This window comes from Schistocerca gregaria, chromosome 2 (genome assembly GCF_023897955.1).
Source record: "Schistocerca gregaria isolate iqSchGreg1 chromosome 2, iqSchGreg1.2, whole genome shotgun sequence".
NCBI classification, from domain to species: Eukaryota; Metazoa; Arthropoda; class Insecta; order Orthoptera; family Acrididae; genus Schistocerca; species Schistocerca gregaria.
Genome location: NC_064921.1, coordinates 849630808 through 849656835, shown reverse-complemented (window position 1 = coordinate 849656835; position 26028 = coordinate 849630808). Strand labels below are relative to the sequence as shown.

The 26028-nt window shown below is 41.8% G+C and overlaps 1 protein-coding gene across 3 annotated transcripts in view; it reads left to right on the top strand.

Moving 5' to 3' along the window:
- LOC126335218 (meiosis regulator and mRNA stability factor 1) overlaps positions 1-26028 on the top strand; it is a 219294-nt gene that overhangs the window by 75839 nt on the left and 117427 nt on the right. For all 3 annotated transcript variants that reach the window (XM_049998246.1, XM_049998245.1, XM_049998247.1), the window contains 4 exons: positions 8933-9052; positions 10508-10674; positions 13566-13673; positions 13938-14093. In XM_049998246.1, the coding sequence (XP_049854203.1) occupies positions 8933-9052; positions 10508-10674; positions 13566-13673; positions 13938-14093 (551 nt within the window). The remainder of the gene's footprint in view (positions 1-8932; positions 9053-10507; positions 10675-13565; positions 13674-13937; positions 14094-26028) is intronic.

The following is a 26028-nucleotide window of genomic DNA, read 5'->3' as shown; positions in this document are numbered from 1 at the left end:
AATTACTTTCAGAAATGACTTCCTGACACTTAAATCTATACAAGATGTTAACAAATTTCTATTCTTCAGAAACGCTTTCCTTGCCATTGCAAGTCTACATTTTATATCCTCTCTACTTCGACCATCATCAGTTATTTTGCTCCCCAAATAGCAAAACTCCTTTACTACTTTAAGTGTCTCATTTCCTAATCTAATTCCCTCAGCATCACCCGACTTAATTTGACTACATTCCATTATCCTCGTTTTGCTTTTGTTGATGTTCATCTTAAATCCTCCTTTAAAAGACACTGTCCATTCTGTTCAACTGCTCTTGCAAGGCCTTTGCTGTCTCTGACAGAATTACGATGTCATCGGCGGACCTCAAAGTTTTTGCTTCTTCTCCATGGACTTTAATACCTACTCCGAATTTTTCTTTTGTTTCCTTCACTGCTTGTTCAATATACAGATTGAATAACATCGGGGAGAGACTACAGCCCTGTCTCACTCCCTTCCCAACCACTGCTTCCCTTTCATGCCCCTCGAGTCGTATAACTGCCATCTGGTTTCTGTACAAATTGTAAATAGCCTTTCGCTCCCTGTATTTTACTCCTGCCACCTTTAGAATTTGAAAGAGAGTATTCCAGTCAACATTGTCAAAAGCATTTCTCTAAGTCTACAAATGCTAGAAACATAGGTTTGTCCTTCCTTAATCTAGCTTCTAAGATAAGTCGTAGGGTCAGTATTGCCTCTCGTGTTCCAACATTTCTACGGAATCCAAACTGATCTTCCCCGAGGTCGGCTTCTACTAGTTTTTCCATTCGTCTGTAAAGAATTCGTGTTAGTATTTTGCAGCTGTGGCTTATTAAACTGATCGTTCGGTAATTTTCACATCTGTCAACACCTGCTTTCTTTGGGATTGGAATTATTATATTATTCTTGAAGTCTGAGGGTATTTCGCTTGTTTCATACATCTTGCTCACCAGATAGTAGAGTTTTGTCAGGACTGGCTCTCCCAAGGCCGTCAGTAGTTCGAATGGAATGTTGTCTCCTCCGGGGGCCTTGTTTCGACTCAGGTCTTTCAGTGGTCTGTCAAACTCTTCACGCAGTATCGTATCTCCCATTTCATCTTCATCTACATCCTCTTCCATTTCCATAATATTGTCCTCAAGTACATCACCCTTGTATAGACCCGGGAAGTACACTGTTACAAGTGGGGCACTTTTGGCGTTCTTCTGTGAGAGGTTCTGGGTTTGAGGCGGTCCCTACAGCCTAGGCCTTCGTGGCAAACGAATCTGCTCCAGTCCTGAATCATTACACCAACAACCTGAAAACAGCTTTCGCATCCCGCAACTACCCTCCCGACCTGGTACAGAAGCAAATAACCAGAGCCACTTCCTCATCCCCTCAAACCCAGAACCTCTCACAGAAGAACCCCAAAAGTGCCCCACTTGTGACAGGATACTTCCCGGCACTGGATCAGACTCTGAATGTGGCTCTCCAGCAGGGATACGACTTCCTAAAATCCTGCCCCGAAATGAGATCCATCCTTCATGAAATCCTCCCCACTCCACCAAGAGTGTCTTTCCGCCGTCCACCTAACCTCCGTAACCTCTTGGTTCATCCCTATGAAATCCCCAAACCACCTTCCCTAACCTCTGGCTCCTACCCGTGTAAACGCCCCCAGTGTAAAACCTGTCCTATGCACCCTCCCACCACCACTTACTCCAGTCCTGTAACCCGGAAGGTGTACACGATCAAAGGCAGAGCCACGTGTGAAAGCACCCATGTGATTTACCAAGTGACCTGCCTACACTGTGACGCTTTCTATGTGGGAATGACCAGCAACAAACTGTCCATTCGCATGAATGGACACAGGCAAACAGTGTTTGTTGGTAATGAGGATCACCCTGTGGCTAAACATGCCTTGGTGCACAGCCAGCACATATTGGCACAGTGTTACACCGTCCGGGTTATCTGGATACTTCCCACCAACACCAACCTATCCGAACTGCGGAAATGGGAATTTGCCCTTCAGTATATCCTCTCTTCTCGTTATCCACCAGGCCTCAATTTCCGCTAATTTAAAGTTGCCGCCACTTATACCTCACCTGTCATTCAACATCATCTTTGCCTTTGCACTTCCGCCTCGACTGACATCTCTGCCCAAACTCTTTGCCTTTAAATATGTCTGCTTGTGTCTGTACATGCGTGTGTGCGCGATGTATACCTGTCCTTTTTTTCCCCCTAAGGTAAGTCTTTCCGCTCCCGAGATTGGAAGTCTCCTTACCCTCTCCCTTAAAAAACCCACATCCTTTCGTCTTTCCCTCTCCTTCCCTCTTTCTTGAAGAAGCAACCGTTGGTTGCGAAAGCTAGAAATTTTGTGTGTGTGTGTGTGTGTGTGTGTGTGTGTGTGTGTGTGTGTGTGTGTTAGTTTATTGTGCCTGTCTACCGGCACTTTCGCGCTTGGTAAGTCTTGGAATCTTGGTTTTTAATATTATTTTTCCCATGTGGAAGTTTCTTTCTTCCAAGACTTACCAAGCGGGAAAGCGCCGGCAGACAGGCACATGAACAAAACACACACACAGAATTACGAGCTTTCGCAACTGGCAGTTGCTTCGTCAGGAAAGAGGGAAGGAGAGGGAAAAATGAAAGGATGTGGGTTTTAAGGAAGAGGGTAAGGAGTCATCCCAATCCCGTTAGTGGAAAGACTTCCCTTAGGGGAAAAAAAGGACAGATGTACACTCGCGCACACACACACATATCCATCCGCACATACACAGACACAAGCAGACATATTTAAAGGCAAAGAGTAAGGGCAGAGATGTCAGTCGAGGCGGAAGTACAGAGGCAAAGAAGTTGTTGAAAGACAGGTGAGGTATGAGCGGCGGCAACTCGAAATTAGCGGAGGTTGAGGCCTGGCGGATATCGAGAAGAGAGGATATACTGAAGGGCGAGTTCCCATCTCCGGAGTTCGGATAGGTTGGTGTTGGTGGGAAGTATCCAGATAACTCGGACGGTGTAACACTGTGCCAAGATGTGCTGGCAGTGCATCAAGGCATGTTTAGCCACAGGGTGATCCTCATTACCAACAAACACTGTCTGCCTGTGTCCATTCATGCGAATGGACAGTTTGTTGCTGGTCATTCCCACATAGAAAGCATTACAGTGCAGGCAGGTCAGTTGGTAAATCACGTGGGTGCTTTCACATGTGGCTCTCCCTTTGATCGTGTACACCTTCCGGGTTACAGGACTGGAGTAGGTGGTGGTGGGAAGGTGCATAGGACAGGTTTTACACCGGGGGCGGTTGCAAGGGTAGGAGCCAGAGGGTAGGGAAGGTGGTTTGGGGATTTCATAGGGATGAACCAAGAGGTTACGAAGGTTAGGTGGACGGCGGAAAGACACTATTGGTGGAGTGGGGAGGATTTCATGAAGGATGGATCTCATTTCGGGGCAGGATTTTAGGAAGTCGTATCCCTGCTGGAGAGCCACATTCAAGGTCTGATCCAGTCCCGGGAAGTATTCTGTCACAAGTGGGGCACTTTTGGGGTTCTTCTGTGAGAGGTTCTGGGTTTGAGGGGATGAGGAAGTGGCTCTGGTTATCTGCTTCTGTACCAGGTTGGGAGGGTAGTTGCGGGATGCGAAAGCTGTTTTCAGGTTGTTGGTGTAATGGTCGAGGGATTCAGGACTGGAGCAGATTCGTTTGCCACGAAGGCCTAGGCTGTAGGGAAGGGACCGTTTGATATGGAATGGGTGGCAGCTGTCATAATGGAGGTACTGTTGCTTGTTGGTGGGTTTGATGTGGACGGATGTGTGCAGCTGGCCATTGGACAGATGGAGGTCAACGTCTAGGAAAGTGGCATGGGATTTGGAGTAGGACCAGGTGAATCTGATGGAACCAAAGGAGTTGAGGTTGGAGAGGAAATTCTGGAGTTGTTCTTCACTGTGAGTCCAGATCATGAAGATGTCATCAATAAATCTGTACCAAACTTTGGGTTGGCAGGCTTGGGTAACCAAGAAGGCTTCCTCTAAGTGACCCATAAATAGGTTGGCATACGAGGGGGCCATCCTGGTACCCATGGCTATTCCCTTTAATTGTTGGTATGTCTGGCCTTCAAAAGTGAAGAAGTTGTGGGTCAGGATGAAGCTGGCTAAGGTGACGAGGAAAGAGGTTTTAGGTAGGGTGGCAGGTGATCGGCGTGAAAGGAAGTGCTCCATTGCAGCGAGGCCCTGGACGTGCGGGATATTTGTGTATAGGGAAGTGGCATCAATGGTTACAAGGATGGTTTCCCGGGGTAACAGACTGGGTACGGATTCCAGGCGTTCGAGAAAGTGGTTGGTGTCTTTGATGAAGGATGGGAGACTGCATGTAATGGGTTGAAGGTGTTGATCTACGTAGGCAGAGATACGTTCTGTGGGGGCTTGGTAACCAGCTACAATAGGGCGGCCAGGATGTTTGGGTTTGTGAAATTTAGGAAGTAGGTAGAAGGTAGGAGTGCGAGGTGTTGGTGGGGTGAGGAGTTTGATGGAGTCAGGTGAAAGGTTTTGTAGGGGGCCTAAGGTTCTGAGGATTCCTTGAAGCTCCGCCTGGACGTCAGGAATGGGATTACCTCGGCAAACTTTGTATGTAGAGTTGTCTGAAAGCTGACGCAGTCCCTCAGCCACATACTCCCGACGATAAAGTACCACGGTCGTGGAACCCTTGTCAGCCGGAAGAATGATGATGGATCGGTCAGCTTTCAGATCACGGATAGCCTGGGATTCGGCTGTGGTGATGTTGGGAGTAGGATTAAGGTTTTTCAAGAAAGATTGAGAGGCAAGGCTGGAAGTGAGAAATTCCTGGAAGGTTTGGAGAGGGTGATTTTGAGGAAGAGGAGGTGGGTCCCGCTGTGATGGAGGACGGAACTGTTGCAGGCAGGGTTCAATTTGGATAGTGTCTTGGGGAGTTGGATCATTAGGAGTGGGATCAGGATTGTTTTTCTTCGTGGCAAAGTGATATTTCCAGCAGAGACTACGAGTGTAGGACAGTAAATCCTTGACAAGGGCAGTTTGGTTGAACCTGGGAGTGGGGCTGAAGGTGAGGCCTTTGGATAGGACAGAGGTTTCAGATTGGGAGAGGGGTTTGGAGGAAAGGTTAACTACTGAATTGGGGTGTTGTGGTTCCAGATTGTGTTGACTAAAATTTTGAGGTGTTGGGGGGAGTGGAGCTGGAAGTGGGAGATTGAGTAGATGGGAGAGACTGGGTCTGTGTGCAATGAGAGGAGGTTGAGGTTTGTTGGAAAGGTTGTGGAGGGTGAGTGAGTTGCCTTTCCGGAGGTGGGAAACCAGGAGATTGGATAGTTTTTTGAGGTGGAGGGTGGCATGTTGTTCTAATATATATATATATATATATATATATATATATATATATATATATATATATATATATATATATTAAAAATAAAGATTCCAAGACTTACCAAGCGGGAAAGCGCCGGCAGACAGGCACATGAACAAAACACACAAACACACACACAGAATTACAAGTTTTCGCAACTGGCAGTTGCTTCGTCAGGAAGGAAGGAAGGAGAGGGAAAAATGAAAGGGTGTGGGTTTTAAGGGAGAGGGTAAGGAGTCATTCCAATCCCGGGAGCGGAAAGACTTCCCTTAGGGGAAAAAAAAGGACAGGTATACTGCTTGTGTCTGTGTATGTGCGGATGGATATGTGTGTGTGTGTGTGTGTGTGTGTGTGCGAGTGTATACCTGTCCTTTTTTTTTCCCCTAAGGGAAGTCTTTCCGCTCCCGGGATTGGAATGACTCCTTACCCTCTCCCTTAAAACCCACACCCTTTCATTTTTCCCTCTCCTTCCTTCCTTCCTGACGAAGCAACTGCCAGTTGCGAAAGCTTGTAATTCTGTGTGTGTGTTTGTGTGTTTTGTTCATGTGCCTGTCTGCCGGCGCTTTCCCGCTTGGTAAGTCTTGGAATCTTTATTTTTAATATATTTTTCCCATGTGGAAGTTTCTTTCTGTTTTATATATATATATATATATATATATATATATATATATATATATATATATATATATAGTTTTCTACGGTGCAGGGAAATTCTAAACCTGTGTATAAACCCATAATTATTCAAGGGATTTACAGTTCTGAGGGAAAGTACGCTGTCAGTTAACATGGGAAATGGTTTTTCACCTGGGAGAAAGTGTATTTTTAACTGGGAAATCTGGGAAGAATCTGAGAATTTTTTTCCCCCCCCGTGTCTGCATTTGCACCCTGAGTAGTTAATTTATATTAAAGGTCTTCTGTATGCGAGACCAACATATAACATCAGGGACAGCAAACAAAGGCAGTAGCCACGCCAATGGAGACTGTGGGCAAAGTTCAGTTGCCAGCAAGACAAAATAATGTACAAATAATTAAAACAGGGCTAGTTCAAAAAAAAAATTAATGGTGGGTAATACATACATAATTTACTCAGTTGGCCAGCTCTCTTACCACAAAAGTTCACTTTTAACCAACTTACTACCAAACCTGATTTTCACTTGACTAAGGCATAGTGAGCTCTCCAAAAGTAGAGCTTTAAGTAATGGCAAATGTGTCTTGCAACATTCACAGGATTTAACAGTATTAAAAGAATAGATTGCTACCCTTGGTGAGCAGCAATCTGTTCCTTTAATAATACTATAATGTTAAGGGATAAATAAAAACATCTAATCATTAAACTGTGGCAGCTGGGGAAACACACACACACACACACACACACACACACACACACACAAAGGATTTAATTTTTATGAGCTTTTGGAGCCAGTGGCTCCTTCTGGCAGAAGAGTTGATGGGGAGGAAGAGGGGTGAAGAAAGGGACTGGAGAGGTTTAGGGAAAGGGGTACAGTTCAGAAAAGTCACCCAGAACCCCAGATCAGAGGAGACTGACCGGATGGAATGGGAAGGAAAGAGTGATTGTTGAGGACTGCCAAAACCTTCCTGCCCCTTAAACAAGTCGTCTTTCCAAAGAACGAGCTACTGGCTCAAAAAATATGTATAAGTTAAATTGTGTGTGTGTGTGTGTGTGTGTGTGTGTGTGTGTGTGTTTTCCCATGCCGCGAAGTGGTGAGTAGATTTTTTATCTATTCGTTTAGATTGTTACCTTTAATAATACAATCATTATTCCATCCTGGATTATCCATTGGTCGATTACACAGTATTAAATTTAATGCTAATGCATAAAGTTAGCTTAACAAGAACTGGAAGCACCAGCAAGACAAATTGAATAAACACTGTTTTCATAATTGCAGGCACTGGATAATGTGCGAGGCAGGAAAATTATGGGCAACTTTCACAGTATCTGCTAGATTCATCTGGATTGTTACCTGTACTGCCAGCTTTTCTGAACTGTACAGATGGGAGTCATAGTTAAAAGACATTCTTCATTCCCAAAATTATCGCGGTCTCAACCTATAGTAACTTATTGTCCCTGCAACCTCCACAGTGCATGTCCCCACCCTCTGTCCTGTCACCTATTCCCAATTCATGTCCTTTCACCCTCATTGTGCACCATTCTCTGCCACTGCACCAACTGGTATTTCCCTTTTCTCTGATCATCTCATTTTTGTTTCCTTATCCCCCCTCCCCCTCCCCGTCCCACTCCTCATCCCCCTGACATTGCAGTAGGCAGCCTTGTCCTATTGGCAGTTAGTCCTTGCACACTCTGCCAGACAGTGCTCCTCTCTCCTCCATCCGTACCATGCCGTCCCTCCACCTTCCCAGTTCCACTTTGGATTGATGCATTTGTTAAACACAGTAGCTGTGTTCTGTCTGCAGTGGCCAGATGTAGCAGTCATGTATGTTTTTTACTTCAGAAGGTTGTCTTTTGGTCTTGGCCAAAAGCTTAAATGTATAGCAGTCTTTTTGTTGTGCCTGTCTGCAACTCAGCCTCTCCTCTATTTGGTCATTAGCAATCTCTCTTCATAATAAGTAAAAACTTTGAGGTTCGCCGATGACATTGTAATTCTGTCAGAGACGGCAAAGGACTTGGAAGAGCAATTGAACGGAATGGACAGTGTCTTGAAAGGAGGATATAAGATGAACATCAACAAAAGCAAAATGAGGATAATGGAATGTAGTCAAATTAAATCGGGTGATGCTGAGGGAATTAGATTAGGAAATGAGACACTTAAAGTAGTAAAGGAGATTTGCTATTTAGGAAGTAAAATAACTGATGATGGTCGAAGTAGAGGATGTAAAATGTAGACTGGCAATGGCAAGGAAAGCGTTTCTGAAGAATAGAAATTTGTTAACATTGAATATAGTTTTATGTATCAGGAAGTTGTTTCTGAAAGTATTTGTTTGTAGTGTAGCCATGTATGGAAGTGAAACATGGACGATAACTAGTTTGGACAAGAAGAGAATAGAAGCTTTCGAAATGTGGTGCTACAGAAGAATACTGAAGATAAGGTGGATAGATCACGTAACTAATGAGGTGGTATTGAATAGGATTGGGGAAGAGAAGTTTGTGGCACAACTTGACCAGAAGAAGTGATCGGTTGGTAGGATATGTTTTGAGGTATCAAGTAATCACAAATTTAGCATTGGAAGGCAGCGTGGAGGGTAAAAATCGTAGACGGAGACCAAGAGATGAGTACACTAAGCAGATTCAGAAGGATGTAGGTTGCAGTAGGTACTGGGAGATGAAGAAGCTTGCACAGGATAGAGTAGCATGGAGAGCTGCATCAAACCAGTCTCAGGACTGAAGACAACAACAACAAAATTGTTTTTACTTAATAATTTTAATTTTTATATTGTTAAAAAGTAAATCTTCAGATGCACTCTTCAGAAAATCTATGGTGTGCTGTAATCATAAATTTTGAACTTTATATTGGATACCATATATTCCAAAATATACATTTTTGAATGAATGGTAGTTGGAACATAGGCAGCATGTACTAATGTCTTGATTTGTTTTTTTAGGTGGCTCTGTTTGGCCAAAGTATGTAATGAATGTTAATACAGCCCACAAATCAGTCTCATACAGCAGTGGAAATCTTAAAACACCCGAAGGTTATCGTCGAATCAGAGGAACACACAAAGGTAAAAAAAAATTCTGCAGTATTGGCTCTAAGTTGTATATTCAGACTGTTGGCAAGTCTGAAAACAGTTAGGAGTAAAAATCTTGAATTAATGACCAAAAAATTTTAATTGCATTAGCAATAGGAACTATTAATTCTGTATTTTCATAATCATTGTTACTTCTTGTGTGATAAATTTCATTTTTGCTTAAATGAGCACCACTTGAGCAGAGGCTAGGAAAGTAGTATTGTTTGTTGATACAGATGTGAAATTTGTAGACACTCTAATGCATCTGTTTTGGTCAGCTTTTCATTGCTTCTATCAATTAGCTTTAGTGTTTGAATGCTTATCTTAAAATCCTACTTAAATTCTCTTTGTTTAAATTTTTTGATGGTGTTCAGAGATTCTGATTCCACTTCAGGCAAGGGCCACGCCGTGCTTTCTATTTCTAAGTCTATGAATTACTACACTCACAGAGTTAAAGTGAATTAGCCCCAAGTTTGTTCATCTTGGAAGTTCTAGCTATATTCATCTTGAAGCAGGAAAACATGAGTGAAAATACTACCCGGGCTTCAGTATCTTGTTACTGTTCCTTTGTCACACAACTATTTTAAAGCTTCATCCTAGATATTAAGTGTCATTTCTGAAGAGTTTGTGCTAACATTATGTATGTCAGTTGTTACAAATACAGTAAACTGCATACCGAGGTTTTAAATTCCCTTGTACAGTGCTCTTTACCTTGAAAATTACAAGATGTGCATCTGTTGAAATACAGGCAGTTGTCAGAGGTATCCCATTTGTTGTTTGAACGTTTTATGTGCTAGGAGAAACCAAAGTTTCACATTTCATTGAAATTCAGAAAGATGTCATAATTTAGGACTGCAAGTGAAAGTTACAGCACTAAGTCCCAGACTCTTTCTGGTATCAGGTATGAAATTCACCTTCAGTTGAGCTAATAGAATATTCATGTCCCCATCTCCGTATAGATAATTCTTCTTGTATGCCACCCTAAGTGTTTATGGTCCATGACTGCAATATCAGCTGTGCCCATGTAGCAACTCATAATCCACTTAATAATGACTAGGCAAATAGTGCAAGTCTCCACATTTGTCAGCAAGCACACAAAAATTAACATTGGTATAATAAAAAGTACATTTTCACATTGCTGCAGTTACAAACACCCTCAAATTAAGGAACAAGAAAATGCCAAAACGTGGGAAGATCAGTGAAGATGAATAAAGCTATTTCTCAAGTTTCCCCACAGTATTAATTTAAACCATGTTCATTACACTTAAATGATATTAATGAATAGCACTCAAATATTGTGGGAAGTATAATTTCTTTGAGTCTTAGTATAAAGTCACTACATTATTCTTTCATTATTGGATAATGGAGGATTTCCACATGCATAAAAATTTATTGATAATATTGCTTTTATTAGTTTTATAAAATAACACAATATTTGTTTTTATGCAGTGAGTGAGAGTGGTAAGGCAGAACAAAATGACCAAAATATTACAGCGTCTGCTCTTCAATCAGTTGGTTTCCAAAAGCGCTGCCGCACATCTTCTCCAGTGAATAATATAGCATCTTGTATGATGTCTTTACCAGACCCGGTAGCGGCAGTCAGACATAACATCCAGGTACAGAAATACATTAACAAATCCGTTCATAAATTGGTATTTAACTCATTCATGATAATTTACAGAGAAATTAACATTTATAATTGTAAGTCAGAAGTATTCTAAGAGACGCTGTTTATGTCATTGAAACTGTTTACTTACATTGTTCAAACTGTTGATTTGTACACTGGTCACACAAAATGTCGTATTTGGAATTACCCAGTAAGTTGTAAAATCTACCACCTTTTAGAATATTGACTGTTATCACACTATATCGAAGTATTGAGAAGTTAACATTTAAGTCTTTTACTGTCTTTGTCTTTACCAACCTGGAGTAAGTGATGACATTTCGAGACTTGAGCCAATAGTTCCAAGGTTGAGATTGTCTCCCTTGTTGAGCTGGCAATGATTTAGAAAGCTTTGATCTTATCTGAAGACTCCATTTCACAATGGTTAATAGGTGTAAGTAACTATAGATTTTGAAGTATCTGATAGTGGAAAGGGAAATAAGAGAAATACTGCAAAATAAAGAATAACGAACAAAAAGGTGATGTATGTGTGATGCTCTACTTCCAGATTTCATATACACAGCAAAAATAGATCATATGGTTCTGAACATTATACATGTGTAACATCACATAGAGTATTGTAGAAAAAATGTTCCCTATAGTGGAATAATTATGTAGCCACCTGCAGTTTTATTGAACAGCAAACTGACAGAATTATTGTGCCTTTGGCTGTTTGTTCTGATAGCTTGGTGGTGGTTCTGCCAGTTGTGAGGAAAAACTTGTTTCAAGAATGTGTACATGTCCAATACCCAGTAGCGGAGCATGCCCTCCAGCATAATTCTAGGTACCTAGGAACGTGCTACACCATATGTGCCATTTGGCTTCTCCCACCCAACACCAGTCCCTCTGAACTGCGGAGATGGGAACTTGCACTCCAGCACATACTTTCATCCCGCCATCCCCCTGGACTGAACCTACGTTAAACAACCTCACTCCCATTTACTTTTCAGTCTTCTCCTCTTTCCCTTTCCTCTTTAGCCATTCATGCATCTTTTCATCCTACATCTTTATACTATACACCTCTTTACTTCTGTATGCATCCTCTTTGGTTTGAAGCTGGCACAGTACGTACAGTAGAATATCTTTGGCTTCCCTCTGACAACCATGCCTCCATCCTTGCTACCTTCCCCGTTTTCCTTTCCCTGTTGCTTCGTAACCTGGGTTGTAACTAAATCCACTTTCCCTTCTTCCCTTTCTTTCCCCTCTCTCCTCCCTGATGAAGGAACATTTATTCCGAAAGCTAGGAACTTAAATCTTCGGTTGTTTTTTGTGTTTCTATCGGCTGCACTGAGCTGAGGTAAGTACTGGCCAGCCCCTCTATCTCTTTGTTAGTAATTGTTTCACATTTTTATGAGATTTTCCATTAATTTATTAGAGGTTATGGTGGAGATTCTGCTACTGATGGATTGGATAGTGGAGATATTAAAAGTTTGACACACGTTGTGTTAATTACGGGTTACTGCAAGGCAAGTGTAATATGTAGTGTGACACATTTTTTAGGGCATGTAAGTATTATTTGGCTATTCAGTATCATTTGAGATGATGATTGGCTTTGCAATTCATTATGGATTCTAATTTACTATATTATTGTTACAAAGTGACAGTGTTCTTTGGTTGAACCATACTGAACTATAGAATTATTTTCACACGAGGTTATCAGAATAATGGTCAAATTAAAAAAAGTAAAAAATGCCATAAGGCAGTTGGTGCTCATAGTGCTCCTCTTTAGGAATCAGTCAAATTAATAGCTATAGAAACTCATGTACATATTTAGGAATAGTTTTTCAGATGATGACTGCAAAAACTGAAAAATTACAAGTGGGTAGAACATTGTGTCCCAGCCGCAATAGACATCAACACGGTTGGAACAGCACATGGGTGCAACTCATTGCTGCCTGGAAAGGTGTGATGGTATTGGCCCACTTTGAAAACCTGTTCATTGTGTCACGTATTTGCAGGTGCTAGAATATGGAGCAGATAATTTATCCACATGTTCTGATATACCTTTTCTCCTATTGGTGCTCTCTGCAATTATGTCATGGTTTGTATTCAGAATCTAAAGTTGGAGAGGTGCTGTATCCACTGATATTTCACTTTCCTTATATGCCTTGTTTTCCTACAGCCATCTGAAACTCCACAGGTACTTATTAACCCTATGTACTGCATTTTGCATTACTAATAAAGTTTTCTGGTTTGTCTTAAGATATGCAGTGATTAAGACCTCGGACTGATGCTCATAACTAGCGAGATCCAAATATTCCCCTGAACATCTTGGTTTAGGTTTTCTCTGTTTTGTCTTCATCACTCGAGACAAAGGATGATTGTTTAATCACAGCCAAGGCCAATTTCCTTTCCTATCGCTGTGCACTTACAGCTTGGGTCATTTGCGAAGGACCTTGATGTTCATGGAAAGTTGACAAAACAATGTAAACAATGTAAAAGTTGTTACAGGTAGTTTTTATTTGCCTATTTTTCATATTTTAATGTTTTTTAATTTTCAAAATGCAAACAAAAAATTTAATATGTTTGTGTCTGAAAGGTAATTCTATGCTTAGTGTTAACACAATAAAACTACTTGAATGAGGAAAAAAGACATTATAGTACCCTTACATGCAATAATCTTAATATTTGTTCCAGAGTAATAAATTTATATGATTTAGAGCTGTGTTTGAGCAGTTACCATGAAATGATGGCAACTGACAGGAAACATATAGAATGAGAGATTAAATATATCTTTGAAGGGAAAGAGTTGTCAGAAATCCAACCTCTAGACATGAAAGAAGGAAATGATTTTGATGTTGAAATTTGTGGCTTACAAGTTTGTGTATTGTTTTTTCTTTAAAGAATTCGTCAGTTCGCAAGGGACCATCTCCATCCAGACAAAGCCAAACCAGAAGCATAACACCACATCAAATAAAAACCTTGGATGAGCGCTCACATAGTAATCCAGAGGTAACGAATTCAGTTTTCAACAACACTCAAATCTTAACATTTGTCAAAACTATAAAAAATGAGATACTGCTTTATAAATATTTATGGTGTATGAAAAGTGATCATTAAACAATAGTTACTGTATATAATACTGTCTCCCTTTATGTGAAATATTCATTGCCAACAATTTTAGTAACAACTTGATTCACAATTTTTGTGTAGTTTTAGAGAAGATATTGCTGCCTCCAATTTTTCTACTATGGGTGTCACGTATTTTTCCAACAGTGTTTCTTCCATCCAATACAAATGCCAGGGAAAACTCAGTTCAGTGGTTCATCAGCTGATCTCCCTGTTGAACTGCATGTAACTAATTTGGATCAGAATCTAAGCATTTCGGAGATAAAAAGTATTTTGACTTCTTTATTCAAAGAACGTGTACCGGTAAGTTGAAAAAATGCACAGTGAACATTCATTATGTTCTGTAGATCTAGATAACTTCTAGAGATGTTTGTGTTCCATTATTTTAACAGTATCAGAAAGAGTTCAGCTAATAATTTAGTTTCTAGAAAAAGCATTGATCGGTAGATAGGCATTTAAACACAAAGTTGGACTCAGCACCTCAGCTTTAGAGATTGAATTTTCAGAACACATAGGCAAACATGTGTGCACGCACATTCAGAAATTAAAAATGTAGTAAAAGATAGTGCTACCTGGCATAACCAAGACATGTTAAGTTGCAGACACACACAATTAAGACACTTACACAAAGTCTTTGCCCAGAACCTTCAACAGCAAAAGAGAAACACCATTCTTACACGTAAGCAAGCACACCTCACATACAAGACCGCCAACTCTGGCAGCACAAGCCAGAATGTAACTTACGTGGGAAAGCAGGAGCAGTATGGAGGGGGCAGGGAAGGGGAAGTGAAAGTAGTGTATGGGTAGGGGTACAGAGGAATGCTATCTAGTGAAGTGTGCAGGGACTAGAATGCCAACAGGTGCAGTGTCAGGAGGTGGTGGGGCAGGAAGATGGTGGGGCAAGAAGATGGTGAAAAAAGGAGTAAAAAGAGGAGGAGCAGAAAAAGATGGGCAAGTGCATTTGTGGTGGGTGCCAAACTAAGAGGCTGGGAGACAAGAATGGAGAAGATGATAGGACAGGTGGAGGGTTTGGAGACAGTATGTTACCATAGGTTGAGACTGTGATAATTAGGGGAGTGCAGAATGTGTTGCAAAGGTAACTCCCATCTGAGCAGTTCAGAAAACTGGTGGTCGAGCGGAGGATCCAGAGGGCTCGGGTAGTGAAGCAGCCATTGAAGTCAATCGTGTCATGCCCAGGTGCATGTTGTGCACTTGGCAACAGTTTGACAGTGGTCCTCTATCCTGGTGGACAGCTGCTTGGTATCATACCAAAATAAAAAGCTGTAAAATGGTTGCAGCAGAGCTGGTAAATGAGATGGCTGTTTTCACTTGGGGCACAGCCCCTTATGGGGTAAAATAAACCTGTGACGGGTCTGGAATAGGAAGTGCTGGGTGGTTGGGTTGGGCAAGTCTTGCACCAGGGTCTTCAACAGGAATATGAACCTTGTGGCAAGGGGTTGGGAAGAGATTGAGATAGGGATGGACTAGTATGTTGTGGAGGTTGGGTGATGATGGAACACACTTTAACCAATCAGCTGTCTGCCAGGATGAATTGCCATTGCCAAACTATGGCCAAGAGCAAAGTAGACCCCCCTGTGGCACAACATGCAGCTGAGCACAACATGCCTGATTTCAGTGGCCGCTTCACTACCAAAGCCCCTCGGATCCTCCCCTCCACCAGCAGCCCTTCTGAACTATGCATGTGGGAGTTCTTTACAACAGATTCTCCCCCCCCCCCCCCAATAATTATCCTGCCCTTAACCTATGGTAACATATTACCACCACCCCCCTCCATCCAACAGTTTCCACCCTCTCTGTCCTATCATCTCCTCCCCATTCTTGTACCCTAGCCTCTTAGTTTGCTACCCTCTGCAAAAGCACACACCCACCTTTTTCCACTCCTCTCCTTTTCCCCACCTCCTTGCCCCACAATCTCCTGACACTGCACCTGTTGGCATTCTAGTCCCTGCACACTCAACCAGACAGCATTCCGGTCTCCCCCACATGTACACTACTATCCCTTCAGCTTTCCCACCCCCCTCCAGATTGCTACTGCCGTCCCACATGATAGCTGCATTCTGGCTTGAGCTACAGGAGTTGGCAGTCATATGTGCATGATGTGTGCTTGCTTGTGTGTGTGAATGGTGTTTCTCCATCTATTGCTGATGGAGGTTGTGGCCAACAGCATTTTGAAAGTGTGTTTTAATTGTGCATATCTGCAACTTCTTTAGAATAAGTAGCATCTTTCCATATGTTGTTGATATTGTCATTCACGAATTAAATTTTTCTTTATTGATGTAGGTGTTCTGGAAGGTCAGTGTCATGATACTTTTTGATACTATGAAAAAATTAAAAAGCTACTAATTCTTTGATTACTCATAAGAAAACTGTTGCAAAGTGTGATTCTGGCATTGCCCTTTTAAAGTTCATCTTTATTGAGTTGGAGTCAGTGATGAAATTGAGAGGCTTGAGCTACCAGTTGTAAGGTTGAGATAGTCTTCCTTGTTGAGCTGGTAATGATTTAGAAATCTTTGATCTAAATGAAGACTCAACAAACATTTAATGCCGCTGTATTGAAAGCTGTGTATCTAAAATTAGGTACTGAAGTTTGTGATATCTCAAAGGAGAACTAAATGAAAAACTGTAAAATACAAGAATAATTTGTTGTACAAAAAGGTCATGTACAGGTGAAACTTGAAACTCTGCTAAAAAGTTGTATTAGGTTCATTTAAGCTGAAAAAAAGGCAAAAGTACAAACGTAATTTTTCCCAAGGGCATGCAGTTTTATTGCATGGTTAAATAATGATGGTGTCCTCTTGGGTAAAATATTCTGGAGATGAAATAGTCCCCCATTCAGATCTCCAGGCGGGGACTATTCAGGACGACATCGTTATCGGGAGAAAGAGAATAAAAGCTTTCTAAATGTGGTGATACAGGAGAATGCTGACGATTGGACGGGCAGACCACGTAACTAATGAGGTGGTACTGAATAGAATTGGGGAGAAGAGGAATTTATGGCACAACTTGACTAAAAGAAGGGATCAGTTGGTAGGACATGTTCTGAGGCATCAAGGGATCACCAATTTAGTTTTTGAGGGAAGTGTGGAGAGTAAACATTGTAGAGGGAGACCAAGGTATGAATACACTAAGCCAATTCAGAAGGATGTAGGCCCTAGGTGGCAGTAGTTACTTGGAATTGAAGCAGCTTGCACAGGATAGAGTACCATAGGGAACTGCATCCAACCAGTCTCTGGATAGTTCGTTTGGCGTGTATTTGAAAATATAGACCAAAACTGATAACAAATGTACTTGTGACAGGATAAATGCTTAAATTATGGCAGTACTCTTTGACTACCCCATAGTAAAGTGGTGTCCAGTGTGGGAACGTGAATTCTCTCATTGTACATAATTAATTTGAAGTCCTTATATGCCAATGAGATTTCATTCCACCTTTGATTTTGGAAACGTGCTGTTGTCATTCCTACTGTGGCTGTCACCTAAGTACCATCTTAAATAAGTAATGATTACTGGATAGCTACCTGTTGCTGATACTGTTTGCAGATACTGTGTTTGGTACGTAAAGCTGGATGCGTTACTGCTACTGCCAAGAGAATTGATATCGATTTTCTCTTTGTTTCATGCCATTGAAGATTAATTTGCTTCACAAATTGATAAGCAATAATTGTATATTTTATTACATTATCCAGTACATGTATCACAAAAATATGAATTAAAATAGTGTTTAAAGCAGTGGAGTTACTTTAAACAGCATTGGTGCTTCTAAAGATAGATCAGAGCTGAAGCTAATTATTTGCTGAAAGACTTAAAGGATAAAGTGAGGAAAATGCTGAAAATATGAAGAGAGAGATGTCCTTCTATGCTCTTTATCTACCACTTTCACTACTGCCTAAAGCAATACTCCAAAAAAGACTGCTGACAATTAAAGTGGGCATGGTATGTCTGGCGTGACGACTCACCTGAAGCCATCTTGTTCGCTTTTGTATTGCAGTGTCTCAGTATTGCCACAGTGTTGGCCAGCCATGGCTTCCACACAGCGTTGCGGCAACTGTTTCCACCCCATGGTTGAAAACTGGCAATACCCTTCCTGGCTACTGGAGATCGTCTCTCACCATACAGTGTTTCATATTTTGCAATATTAATAATTAGCTGTTGCTGACTAAATAAAAAGAAACTAAGAGTTCAAAATTCTAATGAAAGAAAACTAAATGCAGAGAACAATTTTAACTTTCTGTAACACGGTTTCAGGCCTGTAAAATTTTGGATTGGCTGTCAGGGTCGCCTTTGTAAAATTATTTATTTATATGAGTAGTGAATTGATGTGATATATGTAAAAGACAGCAATGCTAACATAAAGTACTTGACACATGGGCCTCATGACATCCCCATGTACATCTATATCCTATAAACTATGGGAGTGACGTGTAGGTGGTTGTAGTATATATTTAGTAACCCTTCAAAGCTGGTTCATAGAACTTCATAAGTAGGCTTTTATGGGTATTTTGTCTGTCGTAGTTTCCCAGATCAGTTTCTTCATTATATATCACTCACCCCCCCACGAGTCAGACAAGATTGCGAAACCATTTGTGCTGTCCTCTGTATACATTCAACATCCCCTGTTAGTCCTACTCAGTAGGGGTCCCACACGATTGAGCAATATATAGAACCGGTCACAAGAGTGATTTGTAAGCACTCTCCTTTGCAAACTGATTAAATGTAGACTTTTCATGGTTTAACAGTAGAATACCAGGGAATTGTAGACATGGACTGAAAGAGCCATGTAAATATAGGACTGACCTTTGTCATATCTCAGATTTGAAAACACTGTTGTTACTTGGATCCCAATCATCTTTTGAGATGAACAAAGCGTGCTGTTAGTTTCTCTCAATGTTAAATTATCCCGACACTGAGGCGTGTCACATTTCAATTGAGAGAAGTTGTTAGCAAAAGTTTCTTCTTTTTAAGTATAGATTGCTACTCATCATATAGCGGAGATATTGAGTTGCAAACAGGCACAACAAAAACAGTTAAACAACTGAGCTTTCAGTCAAAACAAAACACAAACACAAACACAAACACACACACACACACACACACACACACACACACACACACACACACACACACACACACACACACTTTAAAAGTAGGACATATGGCTGAAAGTTTGTTTAGCTGTCTTTTTTTATTGTTTTCTTTTGTGACTCGGCATATCCACTATATGGTGAGTAGCTGTCTCTCCTTTAGTAATGATGTCATTATTACATCTTGTGTTTTCCTTTTTTCTTTGCTAGTATTTCATGAACATTCGGTGTTACTTCTAGCTCATTTGGACCCAGCATTCACTTGCTGAGTACAGGCTTGGTGGCCCCACAGTTGCTGAGCTGGGGACTGGTAAGCACCACCAGTTTTGTCACCATAAGCTCCGGGCATACTTCAGCAACAGTCATGTGGGGCACTGTAGTTAAATGTTGTGTGTCACAGGGAATGGAGATCTTGGATTGACCTCCTGAGCCATGAGGATGGTAAAAGCCTCTAAAGTCCCTTCAGTCTCAAGCTTAGCTGCTTGCAGAGGTGCAGGGCTATTGAGGTGGAACAGTTATGAGGAGGCAGCTTCTGGGGATTCTCCTGCACTTTAGTTTTATAAGGCTTACTTAGGCACACGGGGCTCTGTTTAGGTGGATTTAATGTTTCACTAACTGCTTGTGATACTGAAATGGAACCCACTAAATTATCCCCCCACTCCCCCAGTGGAAGGGCTGTCCGCTGTAGATACCAATACTGGTAAATAACAGGGCACATGTAGCCAGTGCTAAAGACTCTGGGCCTACACAGAATTTGTCATTGAACAGTAATGGAACACTTGGTGCTGATCAGAATGTGTTTTTGATTGTGAAGCAAAAAGAGGGCAGCTTTGAAAAGATTTCACCTTTTAAATTCAAAAAGTTTTAGAGGACATTAGTCAAGCACTTGGGTAATGGCATATGTTTGGTTGAAACTGATAGTTCCCAGCAAGCTATCAACCTCTGAAAAGCTAACTGTCCTGAGCAACATGCTATAGAAATTGTGTCCACAGGTCGTGGTCTAGTGGCTAGCATTGCAGCCTGTGAATCATGTTGTTCCGGGTTTTCACTGCTTGGAGAATGGGTGTTTGTGTTGTCTGCATCATATCATCTACATTTGTGAAAGTGGCGAGACTGGACTGTGTAAAGATTGGGACTTTATAAGGGCACTGATAACCGTGCAGTTGAGTGCTCCACGAACCAAATATCATCATAGAGATGGAGCTCCACAATACCTTGAACTATAGCAAAGATGCTGGCATGTAGAGATCTGGGTGACACTCCCAAGCAGGAACTGAAAGATGAGTGGACTCAGCAAGGGAATGTTGATGTGCAAAATACATTGAAAAGAGCGGATTGGGATCTCAAACAATCAGACTACTCCATCCGTACCTTCAAGAGCACAAAACTCCCAGACCATATCAAGGTAGGTTTCCTTGGCCTAAAAGTACAGCCATATGTTCCAAACTCGGTGTCCTGTTCAAATTGCTACCACTTTGGACACACCACCTTACGGTTTAAGGTTGAAGCCATTTGTGGCAAATGTGGCAAGGTTGTCCATGGCACAGTTGGTTGCTCCTCCCCTTCAAAGTGTGTAAATTGCTCTGGGATCACTCAGTCTGAAGTTGGGACTGCAGTGTCTTCATTGAAGAAAGGAATGTAAAAGAGATTAAAACATCGAAACCCATCACACACATGGTGAGGCCAAGAAGATCCAGAAGGTAACGCAGCCTCCCACATTCACTACATCTTTTGCTTTGGCTTTTAATAAGCCTGTTTAAACAGTCGGTGCTTCTACGTCACTAGTGTCAGCACTAGTACCTACTTTTGTCAGTTCACTTTTCAAACTGGAGTTGTTTCAGAGCCCATAGCCCTCTAGAGAACATCAGATAAAGAAACAGTTGCCACTGTTGTGGACCTCCCGGAACCTAAAAAAGGGAGAGCCTGATAAAGTGTGATACTGTCTCCTCCACTACTGCGGTAGCTCCTACAAAGTCCTCTTCGACCAAAAAGCAAATGAAAAGCTTCCACAGCAGGTGAAAAGAGGTGGTAAATTATCAGACCATGTCAATGTAATTGATTTGATGGCCCTGCTGCTTCTGCTTTAGAGCCAGTGGACTACAAAGTCTGCCCTGGGCAACTATCTTGCCCAAGGGCTGAACCTCCACCTGTTGCAGGCCTCCCCACCCCAGTGGAAAGACGGGATGAAAGTGCAAGCCCTATAGTAAATGGCTCCCATACTACAGTGGAACATACTTGTGTAGAAGAACTGAAACTCTTAGTACAGGCACATCACCTTTGCTTGTGTTTACAGGAAACACATTTCATAGTCACTGATGCCACTGTGCTAAGAGAATATAATCTCCACTGAAAGGATGACCTGACTGGGAAAGAAGCCAAAGGATGGGGTGCTGTGTTTGTCAGAAACACACACCATCCATCTGCTCTTTTCTTGGTTACTGACCTACAAGCTGTCGCCGGTGCTGCTCATGTGGGTAAGTGTAGTAACCAAAACCAACTGCAGGAACGCCTTGGGCTGCCGATCGGAGCCGCCAGGTGGGGAAGCCGCCGGCGGTGGAGCACGCACCACCGGGTAAAGACAAGGACGAGTCGGACGACAGACCAACGACAACTGACAACAACCGACCACGACAGACTGACAGACACAACAAGATAAACAACGGAGGCTTGTGGAAACCACAACATCAAACACCAACAGTAAATCCACTTGGAACCAGAGCCAGGCAATTGTCAACAACGAGAAACTACCAGAACGCAGTACCGCCGAGATAGAAACGAAATCCAGAGCGAGTACCAGACTGACTGGACTACGGCAGAGTGGGTCCCTATATACGAAACCGGAGGAGTGGCTATTGGCCGCTGTCTGCACGTGGCGTAGCGGTGGTGCCCTCGCTGCGCGAGAGCTGCTGTGCGGAATAGCCGCCGCGGAGGCGGAGCCCCCCTACGGGCTGACCATGTCCATTTGTTCTGGCGTGTGTTAGACTTCCACAGCAGAAGGTACTAGAGTAAAAAGATAGCTATGTGCTCCATGTACTTACCTCCACAGGATGTGATAGTCTTTGAGGCTCTCGCGACCTTACAACACAACTCCCCTGCCTGTTTCTCATTCTGGACGGTTTCAGTGCTCATAATGTATCGCATGGCTCGACCTGTACTTGCACCTGGATTTGAGCATGGAGAACCTCATGATTTCTCAGGAGCTGTGGATCTTCAACACAGGCAGCCCATTCATTTCTCAGCTGCTAGCGGGTCGTCCTTGGCCATCAACCTCGTCTCCAGCCCTTGCAGACTATTAGTAAACTCATGACCTTTATTCCAGTGATGACTTCCCACCGTGGATCCACCTACTGAATGGAGGATTGCTTGAACAGAAGTTGCCAAAATGTGTGGCCAGCAGGGCTAACTGGATGCTACCGTATTTACTCAAATCCAAGCCACATCTGAAAAATGAGACTCGAAATAAAGGAAAAAAAAATTCCCAAATCTAAGCCACACCTGAAATTTGACACTCGAAATTAAAGGGGAGAGAGAAGTTTTAGATCACACCTTCAAATCGAAACAAAGTTGGTCCACTGCAACATTAAGGTCGAATGGATGAAGATACAACTACAGTAGTTTGGCTCGAGTCGTAAGCTTAGCAGTTAAGCTTTACCAGGTTGCTATGCGTCAGGTGCTCTGTTTGTATTTATACGGGTATCCTTCCTTTTTCATGTGCTTCATTTGGTTTGAATTGATTGCTTGTTTTGCTTTGATCTGATAAGTGCACTTCTCATTGCTATAGGTGTTTACACCATTCTAAGCTGAAAGTGCGTTACTGTACTGTGTCATGCATTGTTTGTCACATTCTGATGAGTGTTTACACCCTGTTGCCACTCCTGGCATGGCTTGCTTTTGTGTGCACTACCGCCGCTTCTAATAAAAAAAGAATTGTCTCTTTAGCAAAACAATGGCAAGAGACTGCTATTTGTTGTTACACTGCTGCCTTCTTTCATAATGATAAACAAGAACCAAATAATATACTGCGTATGATAGATGATGTTCTGAATGAGAAATAAGCAAAAATTTTTCTCCGTTTGAAAATCTTTGCAGACGCCTCTCTAGCACATTACTTTCCACACAGAAATTAGTAATCTTAGATTTAAAAATTTAGTCAGTTGCCGTGCTTCATTTCTGACTGTATCACTATCCAGAATCAGAATTATATGAATATAAACATGACATGATACCTGTATTCTTCCGCGCTTGCTGTTGTCTCACTCTAGTTTTGTAGTTTATTAGGCAGACATAATTCAAGTGAGATGGCAGCAAACGTGGAAGAATACATGGCATAATGTTTACATTCGTATTATTCTTAGGGTTAAGAGAATACTGCAGGTGATTCAAGATTCATAAAAGTTCCTATTAGCAATCTTCTCTTGTCACAGGTAGGAAAAAACTGAGAATGTTGAGTTGGCCATATCGACATAAATCCCAAACAGTCTTGCCATTCAGATTTTCGATTTTTAGTGGTGACTTGTACAATGTAGAGTAGCAACACTTATAAAATAAGAATGAAAAAAAACTTAGAAACTAAACGCTGAAATTTAAAACAAAACTTTATTGGGTTTTTAGGTTATGATTTGGAAGTAAATTACGTATTATTGAGTATAATTATGCAGGATAAAATGTATGGTAGATTACGAATCCATTTCAGCATCCTGTCGTCTGAAAACCACAGTGTTTCATTTGCTCGTACAATTACAGTTTTTGGAAACACTTCGTATTTCGGTATAGTTTTTCGCTTGAAAACTATGAATGGGGGTAATTTATGTACATCATGCTGTGCAAGATAGCATGACGGACATCCGCTGATTTTCATCCCCACCCCCCTGATGTAAGAACACCTATGTCTTTCTTTCCTTTGGCATCAACCGTATAATTTGACGACATTTCAAAATATACAGGAGTTTGGTCAGCATTTCCTATCTGACCAAGAAGGTATTGCTTTTCTGCACGCTGCCTAATTATGAAGCGCTGATATTTCACAAGTTTTTCTTCATAATTTTTCGGCAACTTCTGTGCAACTGAAGTTCGCCTTCAAAGTGAAAAACCCCAGCACTTCATAAACAGATCAATAAAGTTACGATTAGATGTAAAATTTTCAATTTTTTACTCTGTAGCAATTTCATGTGCCTTAATTTTTAAAATTTTGGCGTTCACAGGCAGGAATTTCTGACGCTGTTCCTTAACAGTCATTTAAAATATATCAGCCACACTTGGCCCACTAAACGCTTTCCTGCTACTTGAACATTCAGATAGTTTCTCTCTCTGCAGTTGCCATTACCTGACGCTGCTCACCTGCAGCACGCTTAGAACTTTTTTCCACAATAGTAGTAACTCCCCACTTGAATTTGGCACTATAATGAAAGTGCTTCATTATGGTTATCACCAACAGGCACTTCACAAAATTCCACGAAGCAATAGGTATCGTTACCTGAAATCTTAATGAGCCCCCCAGCATGTCAATTTGTGCAACAATCCTAAAACCTTGTGCTTTGTTAATGTTTTTCTGTAAAGAAATTTTTGTTTCTATGAATATTTGAAAGGCTGCTACATTCGAAGATGAACAGTATGGAATTTCTATTTACTTCATTGGTTTAATGTGTGGAAATGCAGTGGTCGAAACTCGGGGCAGAGAAAAAAGCTCGTCTTCTACCCTTTTTTAAAATTTATTTTCTGACCCAGAGGTTTTCGCGCCAGTATTTATCTTTGTGCCTGCAAAGCATGCCTGTGTAGCACTACATATATTCGACGGCAGAAGTTATTTTTGGCGGCACTTACCAACATTTTTCAGAACTTCTGCTTACTTTGCACTTGATTCTAAGCCGCAGGCGGTTTTTTGGATTACAAAAACCAGTAAAAAAAGTGCAGTTTAGATTCGAGTAAATACGGTATTCAGCCAGCTGGTTTTGTTTGAACACCACAACAGTGTTCAGGAGTGGTGGAAATCACGCGAGTGATCCATCATGCTGCTGACTTATCCATCCCAAAGTCTTCAGGTCTTCTTAAGAGGTGATCTGTAACTTGGACTGATGAGTACTGTTCACCAATCCCGGCCACGCTCTTTGATGGTTTGAATGCCACCCAATGGCAGACAACTTCACAGCCCTGAGTCACGAGAGCCAAGACTCGTCAACCTCTGGAGTGCCTTTTCTACAGTTGGCCACAAGCAGCAGTGCTGTTTGGGATCTACGCACATTGTGTGCTTTCGTCACTTGGTGTAGAGCACGTACAGCCCGAAATCCACAGTTTAAACTGCTAGCCACCATTGTTACTGCAGAGGCCCAGAGTAATTTTATGTTTAGTGCTGTACAGGAGAAATTCCACAGCTGCATACATTTTTAGTATGTTACAGATGGGTCAAAACGGGGACTAGATTGGTTGCTCTGTTGATTTTCCTGATCTTGTCCTCAAGGTCTCACTGCCTTGTGACTTGTCTGTATTCAACATGGAACTGTGTGATCTTGCAGATGCTGGAGCAGATGAGGCAGGCTTACAATGCTAAATTCTTTGTCTGTTAAGATTATCTGAGTGCCCTTAGCTTTCTACAATGTTTGTACATAAAGTAGTCCTGACTATCCTGTACACCCAACTCCAACTAAACTGGCTGAGAAAGGTACTCTCTGCTGGGTACAAGGACACATGGATGTTGTGGGGAACGAAAGATGTGGAGTCATTTCACTGTGGTAACCACCTGCATGCTGTTGAGATATAGTGTCGTGTCAGTGGGAGACAAGTGGCTGGAAGGGACTGCATCTAGTAAACACCACAATGCGGCTGTGTGGTACTTTATTTCAGCCATGAAGTCGGGATGAGGTGGTCCTTCAGAGAGGACCGTCCAGTTTGTGGTGCACAGATCACTGTGCAACATTTAAGTAGACTGTATTTGATTTTCAGACCAAATGGCAGTGGCACATTTGCCCTCTATTTTAAGGGGAGCCGGAGGTGCCTATGCTGCCCATGTGAAAATCACTAAGTTTGAGGAACATTTATGAATAAACTACCCAATAGAAAAATTTGAATTTTTTTTACATATAGAGTGGTTTAGTATTGCAGTTATGACAGAAGGATTTTGGAGTATCTTTTCTAGTTTCCTT